Source organism: Saimiri boliviensis, chromosome 14 (genome assembly GCF_048565385.1).
Source record: "Saimiri boliviensis isolate mSaiBol1 chromosome 14, mSaiBol1.pri, whole genome shotgun sequence".
Taxonomy (NCBI): Eukaryota; Metazoa; Chordata; class Mammalia; order Primates; family Cebidae; genus Saimiri; species Saimiri boliviensis.
Window position 1 is genome coordinate 48,830,518 of NC_133462.1, and position 12,919 is coordinate 48,843,436.

Genomic DNA, 12,919 nt, shown 5'->3' on the forward strand with positions numbered 1-12,919 from the left:
CTGTCTCATTGATCTGTCTAATATTATTGTTGAAGTCTCCCACTATTATTGTGTGGGAGTCTAAGTCTCTTTATAAGTCTTGTATGTCTGGGTATTCCTGTATTGGGTGCGTGTATATTTAGGACCTTTAACTCTTCTTGTTGTTGCATTAATTCTTTTATCGTTATATAATGTCCTTCTTTGCTTCTTTTGATCTTTGTTGCTTTAAATACTATTTTATCAGAGGCAAAAATTGTAACTTCTGCTTTTTATTTATTTATTTTTGCTCTCTGGTTGGTTGGTAAGTCTCTCTCCATCCCTTGTTTTGAGTCTTTGTGTATCCTTGAATGTGAGATGGGTCTGGATGCAGCATACAGTTTTAGTTTTTTGTCCAAATTGCCTGTCTTTGAATTGGGGAATTTAGTCAATTTAAATTTAGAATTGATAATGATATATGTGAGTTTAATACTGTCATTTAATATTAGCTGGCTATTTTGCCCATTAGTTGATGTAAATTCTTCATTATATTGATGTTTTTTACTTTTTGGTATTTTTTAGAAAGGCTGATACTGTTTGTTCCTTTCTATGTGTAGTGGTTCTTTCAGAAGCTCTTGTAAAGCAGGCCTGGTGGTGATGAATTCTCTGAGTGCTTGCTTGTTCACAAAAAAACTTATTTTTCCTTCACTTATAAAGCTTAGTTTGGCTGGATGTAAAATTCTTGGTTGAAAGTTCTTTTCTTTAAGGATGTTGAATATTGGTCCCCACTCTCTTCTGGCTTGTAGGGTTTCTGCTGAGAGATCTGCTGTGAGTCTGATAGGCTTCCCTTTGTGGGTAACCTGACCTTTCTCTCTGGCTGCCCTTAGTATTTTCTCCTTCATTTCAACCCTGGTGAATCTGACGATTATGTGCCTTGGAGTTGCTCTTCCTGAGGAGTATCTTCGTGGTGTTCTCTGTATTACCTGGAGTTGAATATTATCCTGCCTTACTAGGTCGGGAAAATTTTCCCGAATAATGTCCTGAAGCGTATTTTCCAGCTTGGATTCATTCTCTTCGTCACATTCAGGTACACCTATCAAGCGTAGATTAGGTCTTTTCACATAGTCCCATATTTCTTGGAGACTTTGCTCATTCCTTTTTATCCTTTTTTCTCTAATCTTGTCTTCTTGTTTTATTTCATTGAGTTGGTCTTCGACCTCTGATATCCTTTCTTCTGCTTGATCAATTTGGCTGTTAAAACTTGTGCATACTTCACGTAGTTCTCGTATTGTGTTTTTCAGTTCCATCAATTCACTTATTTTCCTCTCTAAATTTTGTATTCTTGTTGACATTTCGTCAAACCTTTTTTCAAAGTTCTTAGTTTCTTTAGATTGTGTTAGCATAAGTTCTTTTAATTCACAGAAGTTTCTTATTATCCACGTTTTGAAGCCTGCTTCTGTAATTGGAACACACTCGTTCTCCATCAAGCCTTGTTTTGTTGCTGATGAGGAACTGGGATCCCCTGCTGAGGGAGAGGTGTTCTGATCTTGGGCATTCTCAGCCTTTTTTGGCTGTTTTCTTCCCTTCGTTGTAGATTTATCCATCTGTGGTCTTTATAATTACCGTCTTTGTAATTGGGTTTCTGAGTGGACGTCCAACTTCTTGATTCTCAGCGCCGAAATCTGAGCAACCCACTGCGCCGACCAAATCGGCGGCGTTAAGATGGATGGTGCTTTTCTGACTCTGCACCAAGAACCGACGCTCCGAGGCGCCTGCAAAACCGCCTCGCCGGTCACAAGAGTCGCGCTGGCGACCCGTGGGGCTCCTCCGCTGGGAATCTCCTGGTACGTGAGCAACCAGAATTCATGTGAAGGTGTGGCGTCCTCTCGTTCTTTGCGTTTTCAGTGGGAGCTACAATCCCGAGCTGCTAGTGATCAGCCATCTTGGATCTCTCCCATGTAAGTCTTTTTCAACCAGAGCTAGTTCTTCCTTTAGATCCAGCCCATTAAAATAGCCAGGAGAGTCTGGGATGCTATTAAATATCATGCTTTTCCTAAAGGAATTGGAGGAGTGAGCAAGGTCCTTTCCTCCTTATGGTGTGTGTGTATGTTTTAGAGACGGGGTCTTGCTATGTTGTCCATGCTGGACTTGAACTCCTGGACTCAAGCGATCCTCCCGCCTCAGCCCCTCCACCTCCCCAATTGTGAGGACACAGATGTACACCACTGTGCCTGCCTCCTCCCTACGATATTTTAAAGGTGGGTGGGGAACTTGGTTGTGCACCTGGATGAGAGCTGCAGGAAGGAGCTGTCTCAGATATGAAAGCTCAGAATGTAAATGACCTGCCAGGGAGCTGTTTTGACCTGAAACTGGGGCCTAATGTCAGTCTCTAGCAAGGTTCAATTAATGAAAGACTTTTTTTTTTTTTTTTTTTTTTGAGACAGAGTCTCGCTCTGTTGACCAGGCTGGAATGCAGTGGTGTGATCTTGGCTCACTGCAACCTCCACCTCCCGGGTTCAAGCAATTCTCTGCATCAGCCTCCCGAGTAGCTGGGATTACCCGTGCCCACCACCATGCTCGGCTAATTTTTGTATTTTTAGTAGAGACGGGGTTTCACCGTCTTGGCCAGGCTGGTCTTGAACTCCTGACCTCATGATCCACCTGCCTCAGCCTCCCAAAGTGCTGGGATTACAGGTCTGGGCCACCATGCTGGGCAATGAAAGACATTTTTTAAACTATGGGGAGAGGAGGGGGTTGGTAGAGAACCCAAGGGAAAGGCAGCTAATATAAGGGAATCTACTTTTCCTAAAAGACATTTCATATAAAACAAACAAAAAATAAAACCAAAAAACAAAAGAGAAAGAAAGAAAGGAAGAAAGAAAGAAAGAAAGAGAAAAATACAACAAGGACTGCCAAGACTGCCTCTTTCTTATTCTTCCAAAAGCTCTAGCTCCTGGATTGTGGATTCTAACTCAGGTAGGAACAAAGTTTGTACTACAAGGAAATGAAGCCAATACGAGGACCCAGAGGGAAGGGAAGCATCGTCAGAGTCCAGTGGCGAGAGGAATTCTGTGCTTGTTTAAATGAGGTTGTCCTTGTGGGTGTGGTGTTTCCCTTCTCAACTTACGTAGACAGTCAGTGGCATTACCCAAAAGTGGCAACGCATTGAGGACAGCACAGTTACAAGTGGGCATGAGTTTTTATTCTCAGTGCACAGCAGTATTGGTTTCTGTTCATCAGCAAAAAGCTTTATTGGTTCCAAATTTATCCCTTTTAAAACTCTTCTTCTGGTCTCAGTGGAACAACACATTTGAATTTCAGATTTGCCAGTTTATAGCATCTTTTTCCCCTAAGAACCATATAAATACATGCAAAACATTGTACATAGAGCTTAAATAATATCAAAATGCAAATATAGATTGGGTGCGCTGTTAAGCTGAGTTGCAAATTATGGCAACACACACTGGGTATACATTGCTTTGATATTACCATTTGTTTATGTCATGCAGACCACAATAGTCAATCTTTTGTTTTGTTTTTCTTTTTTGTACAAAAATACCAGTGCTTGTTATACTAATTACTAAAAGAAGAAGAAGAAACTCAAACATTCCTATCTGCGTGCTAATTTGAAAGAACAACGTAGATAGATTTGCTGGCACATATATATGGCATATTCACATATGGCATATATACATATGGGGAGAAAACACGAACCGAAGGCCAATTCAGTTACGGGAGCTCATCTCCTTCCATCTCTCCTAATCAAGAGCAAAGGGAACAGCAGGCCTAACAGCAGGGTTGGGAAGGCAAAAGGACTGGCACTGAGCTAAATCAAAGGGTGTCTGGTCTATTCAGAGGAAGAGGCTGGAATGGCTTAACAATAGCAGGCATTTGTAAGTGCCCATCCTCACCAATGCAGTGGGGGTGGTCCCTAGATATGAAAGGTAAGGAAGGGAATTCCATATTGTGATGGTACCACAGGCTGCTTCAATTGTAAGGCAAAGGAAGCAGGAAAGAAAGGAAGGGATGCATTTAGAGGCTTTTTGGCACAAACGAGTGTGCCACGTCCCTCTGGGTTTTCACCAGTGAGGTAACCACTCAGCTTTAACTGTGCCAATTCTCCTCTCTGAAGCTCAAGGGGAAGAAGAAACTCAAACCCTAAAGAACCCACAAGTACTAGAGGGATTTTTCAGTGATCTCTCTCTTAACTCCTTTAGGGATAGGAGAGTCACTCCAGAGGACAGATGGTACTATGGGAAGGACCTAGCCCCAAGACTGTCACTCAGGGCAAGGACCAGCCATTGTTTTATCCATTTAGAATTCTGTCCCCATTTAATATATTGCACAAAATCTTTCTAGGGGAGGAAGGGCATCACAAATAAGATCCTTGTGCAAAAACTCACTAATGGAAAACTCCAGGGGGAATAGGAAATACAAACCATGAAAAACACAAACCCCAAATCAGAATATCCTTACAGACCAGGAGATATTAATGTCTTTGGTACCTCTCTGCCAGCTATTCTTCAAGAAACACAGTTCCAACCGAGGCCCCTGATCCTAATCACTAGTTAGGAAAGAGTCTGGCTGCCGATCTGTATTGCAGAGTGGGGGGATTCATTTCCTGACAGCTGTGTTCCTTGCTGGATATTTTCCTGACTATCCACAGTTTACTACCCGTTTTTCTAGGTTTATTAAGAGAGGAAGCTAGGATGATATGTTCTCCTTCTCCCCGTCAGACCCTTTTCAAATCCAAAGCACCATTTTGGGGAAAAGTGTTATTAACTTATGCCAAATTTACCCACTGCCAGTTGGATCAGTGAAACTGAATAGAAAAAAACTTCTATAAAAAACATATGCACATAGACACTTAAACTTAATTCCATATCAACAAAATTTATATTAAAAAAGTCTAGAACCCAACGATTTCCCCCCCCCCCAAGTATAAAGATGGCTGTTTGGAGAAAGTTAGTATGGTGTATTGGTTTGAAACCAATCACAAATATTCGAAGTCACCTGTCATGTCAAACAGCTGGTTATGTGCTCCCCTCCACAGGGCTACATGACGGCACTTTATTTTAAATCGTTTAAACAAAATACATATGGCTGACTCAAAAATATCAGTTTCTGATCTAAAGAAAACTATATTTTTTGCATATATTTTAATATTGTCTCTCCTACTATGGAAACTAGAACACAAGAAAAAAAACCGTTGACTTTTACAAAGTAGACACAAGCCCTCAAGAGTAACCCGTCAGGCACCATGAGAGTCTTTTGCGAACAGGAATGGTAAAAATAGCCTTCAAAGCTTGTTATTGGCTTGCTATTTAAAATGATCTGAGGTAATACAAGACTTGATAGAATTAAATCTTCTAAAGTAGTTGATGAAGATGTATGTCGACACCTAACCACCTTGGGTGAGCTGTTTTTTGCCCTATGAGTATTTAAGACACAAAAAATAATTACTGAAGCATGTACATCTCACAAAACAAAAATCGAATTTGCTTTCCTGTTTCCTACAATGATGGATTATGGAGTCATGGGGACGTGTAGGGGGCGTTGTTTATGTTTCCTACTGTGGACAGCTCAGGCGAAAGGGGTGAGGGAGGGCGGATCGGGAAGAGGCCGGGTGGATCAGGTCGCCTTCCTCTCACATGGGAATCTGGCCGTTCACATGCCTCCTCTACTTGCCTCCCATCGCTCTAGAGAGAGCGGGTGGGCTTCACTGTCTAAGGGGAGATCAGAGTCGGATTACATGAACTGGCGCCTGCACAGAAGTCAACCTCAGCAGGGTTACAAACGGAGCTCCTGCGAATGTGGCTCCACCTTGCCCCAGTAAGGAACACTTAAAAAATCTCCCAGCAAATTCCCCAACTCCTGTGAGGCAGATGGGAAGGGGATGCTTTGGGCAGTGTTCAGGGAATAAAGGCACAGGGCTTTACTGGGCAGCAGCTGGAGCACGTGGCACAAGGGGGGTTGGAGGAAGGGCAGATATGCAGGGGGGTCTTTTGCTCCATTAAGTTGGCAAAATGTCACAGGGGCCACCCACTTTGGATATGTATTTTTCAAAATCAGAATATTTGAGAAAGGCTGGGACCTTCTCAGAGACTGGAAACGTTGTGACATGTGGCAAAAAGTAGAATTAGGAACTGGAGAGAATGTCAAAGCTGGTCCCCAGGCACCTAAGCTCAAGGTTTCTGGCCCCTGCAGGAAGGTTTTCTCAGATCATTCTAGATTGGCTCTTTGGCCTCTCCCAAGGCTTCTCAACATTCATTCCCCACCAGTCAGGTCTTGCCCTGGAGAGCCTTGGCAGATGGCTTTGAAAGCAGTGGTCACCCCAAAGAGGAGCCCACAAAGTCTGCTTTGATGTTCTGTCTTGTCCTAGATTTGCCAGCATCTGGTCCTCAGTGTGCAAGTCCAGTAAGGAGGTGGGTCACACCCAGTTCATTCTTTTGCCACCACTTTAGGAATAAGAGAAGGCTCAGGCCTATGGTAAAAACTATATACCACACACATGCAACCCTCATGGGCAAGGCTGATCTTCCTGGCACTTCAGAACCACATACACCTGACAAGATGGCAGGGTAAAAGCAGAAGGTAACCTGGCAACAACAGGGAAATATTCTTTTTATTAAAAACAATTTTTTTTTGTTTTAATAAAATGAGACAGAGTCTTGCTCTGTTGCCAGGTGCCAGGCTGGAGTGCAGTGGCGCAATCGTGGCTCACTGCAGCCTCCTCCTCTTGGGTTCAGGCAATTCTCCTGCCTCAGCCTCCTGAGTAGCTAGGACTACAGGTGCGCACCACCACGCCCAGCTAGTTTTGGTATTTTTAGTAGAGACGGGGTTTCACCATGTTGGGCCAGGATGGTCTCGATCTCTTGACCTCGCGATCCGCCCGCCTCGGCCTCCCAAAGTGCTGGGATTACAGGCGTGAGCCACCGCGCCCGGCCCAACAACAGGGAGATATTCTTACCAGCACTTAATTGCTTCAAAAGGACCCTTTTAACAAAGAAACTGGTTGGATTCTAGAACTAAATCAAGGGTTGTTTTGGGCAAAAGGGAGAAGGATCAAAGTTTACTCAATTCACACATATCCTTCCCAAATCACCATAACTAAAAAAAAAAAAAAGGAAGGGAGGGGAAGACAAAAGAGCCAAAGAACCTTGGAGAAGTTTGACTGGAAGGGCAGAAAGAGTTAGAGGCTTCTAGGCCTGTAGGTGTAAGTTTTCAAAGTGGGAAAAATTGAAAAACAACCACACTACTGGCTGATTTTATATATTCCGTCTCTATCTCAATGTAGTCCACTCGGGGATATTTGTCTCCCTCTGAACCCTTAACTTAGCTTATAAATGGCACAGACTTATAGGACAAAATCCAGAATTCAGGAGATGAACATCAGGAGAAGGTGGGGTGGGTGATGTCAAGAGGATTGTCATCATTTCTTTACAAATGACAACTGACTACCAAGGAGCAGATTCTACCATTACCTGCCTGGGGTTTGACTGGGTCCTGCTACAAACCCCAAGTCAAGCTTAAGTTGAAATCCTTGTAGGTCTGTGCTCTTGCCTCTTCATGGTCAGGTGGGGGTGCACACACACTGCTGTTGACACAGCAGTTGACATGACAGTGAAAAGTCCCATCATCATCTTATAGATGGGACAGATGAAAAAGAAAATAGGGAAAATAGGGTTGAGAGTCAGAGAAAGAAAATTCACACTGATGTCTCTAGGCTCTGTAGAGGGCTGTCCGCGTGGGAGATCTGCACTTGGTTGCAATCCACCGCGTTGTTGTTTGTGTTGGCATATGGAGTGACCTCACCATCCAACAGGAGCACCCTAGTCCCAAAGTTAGAAGCCTTGGCAGGATTTTCTTCCTCTTCCTTATCCAGGAGTGGTGTTCGTGGCAACTCCTCTTCTATGGCAAATTCAGGGTGGGTCATGAAGTTGTGGATGGAGTTTTGGTTGTAGGGTTTCTGAATGCTTTCGTGGATGGAACTATGGAACGCTTTGACCACTTTGATCTACGCCAGGGAAAGGAAAAGGAGAATGAGAAAACAGGGAGGTGAGAATTGGCAGGCAGAACAAGGAGATGGTGGCTTTAGGAGAGAAACGAAACCCAAACTATAAAACATGACTGCTAACAACCGAAACCAAACAGTCAGAGGAGACCATGGGCCCCAGAAACATCACGTGGCTCAACTTTCAAGCAGTGGGGTGGCTGGGGTGAGTGATGGCAAACAACCAGGATGTTTTGAAAGCTGCATTAAAAAAAGTAGAAAACCCAAAGCAACGTTAGCATTCCCAAACAATCTACTTTTAAAATGAAACAGAAAACAAGAAGTTTCATTAGTTCTTTTAGATGGAGGGCAAGGATATGGGAACTAGATGCAAATTAACAGCCAAACTTAAAAAAACGATTCAGACATGTGGATTTCTGTGTTGAGGCCAAACATTTTGTGAATGTGGAATGGAAAAATTATGCATTGAGGTTTAGTTATCTGTTTAAAGACCTCAAAGAGCCAGCATACACCAATGTGCACATAACACACGTTGGGTGACATGTGACCATGAATACTTTGCAGCCAGGCAGACAAACCAATCTTCACTTGTGCCAGCAGCATGCAGAAAATTAACACTCTTCAATTTAATAATTTGCCCGTTCAGCCAGGAAACATGCATGTTTTTACATCCCACAACCACCACTGCGTCCCCTCCCCGCAAATAACACAGAACTTCACTCCTTCAGCCGAAGTGGATAAAATACAGGTGTCAAAAGATGCCTTCCTCCTGCCTACTGAGAAAAGACCTGGCTCTCATAATTCCGTGCATGTTCATGTCTCTGATGCACAGCAACTGTGCCCAATCATGCTGCTTTCTCCAGCTGTTTCCAAATTGTGAAGAGGAGCACGGTCTTATGTGGAGAAGGGAACGAAAGGGACCAGGGAGAGAAACCTAAGCCAGGAGGCAGTGCTACAAACGAGTGGCATTTCTGACAGGGTGGATGAAGAGGATGAAGGAAAGGAAACCACGTGCGGTTTTACTGGGCAAAGGGAAATGCATTGCGCGGTGTCAAAGTCTCTGTCCTACTGCACAAAAAGGAAGGGATTCGGTCAGTCCAGAGTCATGAAGAAAATCGATACCACTGATTCTTGTGAACAGCTTTTGCTTGTCCGCAGGCACCAACAGTTTTGGCAGATCTGCTTTTCTGAACTGTAGGTCTCTCTGAGGTGTGGCTTAGAATCGGGGTTGGTAGGATTGGGGTAGAGGGAGAGGGCTGGAATCTGAGAGGTTGGAGAGGGGCCAGGGGAAAGGTAAATTGTTGTAGGACAGTTTTAGCTGTTGGAAGGTGGCTGATCCTAGTCTTGTCCAAAAAATCTTCCCACAGAAAAGAAATGGGAGTAATGCAAGGGAAATTGTTGAGGTTAAAGGGGTAGGAGTGATGAAGGTGGGAGTAGGGTACCTGTTTCATTCCTCTGCTGTTTAAGCAAAAAGTATATTCCAGAAGACACAAGAACTTGGAGACAGCAGAGCATACAACGAGTCAGCCAAATAAATGGGTTGGATCGCTGTTCCAGTGCTTCCTATCACCATACAGAACCTTCATAAATATTACTCAAAGCAGGCTCACTATCAATATGGTCGGTCCCTCTTCTCTGGAGGAGAATGTGTCTCTACTGGCTAAGGCTTTCCTTAGCTTGCTCCACTCTGCTACAGCCTGCAGACCCAGCCAGGTCTGAAGGTGCTCAAAGCTCAGTAGGCAAAGGACTCCTTGCCAGTCAGAAGTATCAGCTCAACCCCTCAACTAAGAAGAATCAGGAAGCATAGGTGCACACTCACCAACAGATAGTGAGGAACACATTTTTATTATCTGATTCCTATTTGACCATCCGATGTGCGAATTGTACCTGTCATGTTGCCTTTGCTCCAGAGCTAAGTGAGATCAGATGGAATGGAAGCTCCATCTGGTCTTCAGGAAGTCTCAAGTTTTCATTGATCTACATAAAATCTCAGAGCAAGGCAATTTGGATTAAGTGAGTCCAAACCGAATGCCTTCTCCCTCGGCCCTGGTACAGATACAATGGCCAAGGTTCGAGTTCAAAGTCATCCCACCCCATCAAAGTCATCACTGTCAGGAGTGATAACATAGCCCACATTTTTCGTATTTTCTCAAGATCTAAACTGAATATTACAGGAGGGTAGGTGCCTTTATCCACCAGTATATCATCTTCAATATCAGTGATTTTCAACTTCCTGCTTCCATTTAATTGAATACTTTATTGAAACAATTACATGTGAAGTCCACTTATAGAAAATAAATTTTTAACAATTGGGGTTGGAGTGTGGGTCTGGAGCCCTGCTTGTTGGCTTTTCCTCTCACCTGTTGGGGCGACCAGTGATACTGCTACAGGTAAACAATGAGGGAGATAAAAGTGAACTGGGGATGGGTAGATGGAAAAAATATGGGAAACATCTTTTAGGGAGCAAGAAACAGTCATCCAGCTAGACTGCAGGACTTCTGGAATCTAAAGGGAAACCAGCCACCTGTAAGGGAAGTTCACGTGAAGAGGGATCAGAGAGCTAGGGAGCACCAGCTGGCTTGGTGGGTGGAGAGAAGGGTAAGGGAGGAGAGGGCATGGGGCTGATGCCAGGATGCCCCAACTCCAGCACTGGCCTCAGAGAACACATGTTGATGAATAACCACACACTATTTCACTACCAATCCACCCAGGGCTGGCATCTTCCCTTCCTGGAGCATGAGGCCTCGTGGATGAGCAGTCAGGGCTAGTGAAGCAGGTGCAGGGAAAGTTTTGAGCACTGGCCACACAGCCAGTTAACCCTTCCCTCCCTGGGCATCATTTCTCAGGGAAATCTTAGCGATCTATCTAATGAAGGTAGGACAAACAGTTGAATTTATTTGGATATCTGGAATGGGAAAGAGGGTTTTTTTTTTTTTTTTTTTGAAATGGAGTTTCGCTCTTGTTACCCAGGCTGGAGTGCAATGGCGTGATCTCAGCTCATTGCAACCTCCACCTCCTGGGTTCAGGCAATTCTCCTGCCTCAGCCTCCTGAGTAGCTGGGATTACAGGTACGCGCCACCATGCTCAGCTGATTTTTCGTATTTTTAGTAGAGACGGGGTTTCATCATGTTGACCAGGTTGGTCTTGATCTCTTGACCCTGTGATCCACCCGCCTCGGCCTCCCAAAGTGCTGGGATTACAGGCGTGAGCCACCGCGCCCAGCCCGGGAAAGAGGGTTTTAAAAGGTATGGCTATAACTTCCAGGAGCTCCAACTAAAAAGGCACAGCTGGAGAAAAAGCAGGTGTGGCCTGTCTTTCCTCTGATCTTCTAGCCTTTGAGGGTTTGGAGCAGGTGTCCCCAAACTTTTTACACAGGGGGCCAGTTCACTGTCCCTTAGACCGTTGGAGGGCTGCCACATACTGTGCTCCTCTCACTGACCACCAATGAAAGAGGTGCCCCTTCCTGAAGTGCGGCGGGAGCCGGATAAATGGCCTCAGGGGGCCGCATGCGGCCTGGGGACCGTAGTTTGGGGACACCTGGTTAGAGCATACCCTCTAGCTGGTCCTCTACAAGATCTCAATGGGCTCAGTCTTCTGCTTAGTCTCCTTCCACCATCAAACCATCAGGACATCTGAAACTAACCCTTCCTACCAGAAAGGGATAATTAAAACAGAACAGAAGCTAGTTAGAAGGGGATGACCGAACTATAAGGAAAAAAGGAATTAAGAGAGGAATATCAAAGGACTGGTGTGAGAGGTTCCCGGATGTTTGCAGGGCAAGGCTTACTTAGTTCTTTCTTGCCTGTTTTTTTGACCTAAAGAAATGGTGTGTTTATCTATCAAGCCCCACCCCTATTCCTCACATCAGAACACTTTGGCTAAAAAGACAAAACAAGTCTAAGTCTGGTCAACCCACACAGTCCACGATCACGTGAACCACAGACAAGGCCACTGTTCTTTCTTCAGCCCCTTCCCAGAGATGGGGGGTGAGGTTGGGAATGGGGAGGAAAGAACAGACTGAACACTCAGATTTTGAAACCCGCATTATATTTAATACAGATAAACTTCTTCCCATATTATCAGCAGAGAACTAGCTACTTTCTCTCTCCTCTTTGAGTCCCATTTGGGGAAGGGAAAATAAGCAGGAATAGGAGGGCATAAGCATTAGCAAGAATCTAAGAATCTACCAATGGGAACACCAGATCGTAGGTTGTGGATCGATAACACTGCAATTGAAAGTTTGGCTGAGAAAGGGGTTCCTAAAACTTTTTATGCAAAATAAGGGCTGCTATTGATGAAACATTCAAACTAGAGGAAAGGAGAAGCAAAATAAAAGGGACCCCTCTTCAGAAACTCCTTAAAAAAGTTTAGTAAATGAAGAAAAAAATGTTATTTTGACTCTTTTGTATATTTCTCCTACCTTGATATCAATTAATTGACCTTTTTTTATTTTTTAAATTTTTATTTATTTATTTTAAGAGACGGGGGTCTCGCTATGTTGCCCAGGCTGCAGTGCAGTAGCTATTCATAGGTGCGATCCCACTACTGATCAGCATGGGAGTTTTGACCTGCTCCATTTCCAACCTGGGCCAGTTCACCCCTCCTTAGGCAACCTGGTGGTCCCCCGCTCCCGGGAGGTCACCATATTGATGCCGAACTTAGTGCGGACACCCTATTGGCATAGCACACTACAGCCCAGAACTCCTGGACTCAAGCAATCATCCCACCTCAGCCTCCTGAGTAGCTGTGACTACAGGCATGTGCCACTGAGCCTGGTGAATTAATTGATTGTTAAACCAGAGTCCCTGAAAAGCAAAATAATGTGGATGTTCAACCATATACATTTGAACTGAACTACCTTCTTTTCTTCACCTATAGCTACAACTTGGTATGCTAAAATTGCCAGTTAACAATACAGTGGTAGCCAAATGGACTATTATTTTGACCAAG

General features: G+C 44.2%; 1 protein-coding gene across 9 annotated transcripts in view; it reads right to left on the reverse strand.

Annotated features, from left to right (window-relative positions):
• Positions 1-3,135: 3,135 nt before the first annotated feature.
• The window catches only part of ATP2B4 (ATPase plasma membrane Ca2+ transporting 4), a 116,860-nt gene continuing 107,076 nt past the window's right edge, over positions 3,136-12,919 (reverse strand). For 7 of the 9 annotated variants that reach the window (XM_010348901.3, XM_074385001.1, XM_074385000.1 and 4 more), the window contains one exon: positions 3,136-7,972. In XM_010348901.3, coding sequence (XP_010347203.3) covers positions 7,664-7,972 — 309 coding nt within the window. In that variant the 3' untranslated portion in view covers positions 3,136-7,663. The remainder of the gene's footprint in view (positions 7,973-12,919) is intronic. The other 2 variants (XM_003938311.4, XM_074385004.1) reach the window with 1 other exon arrangement.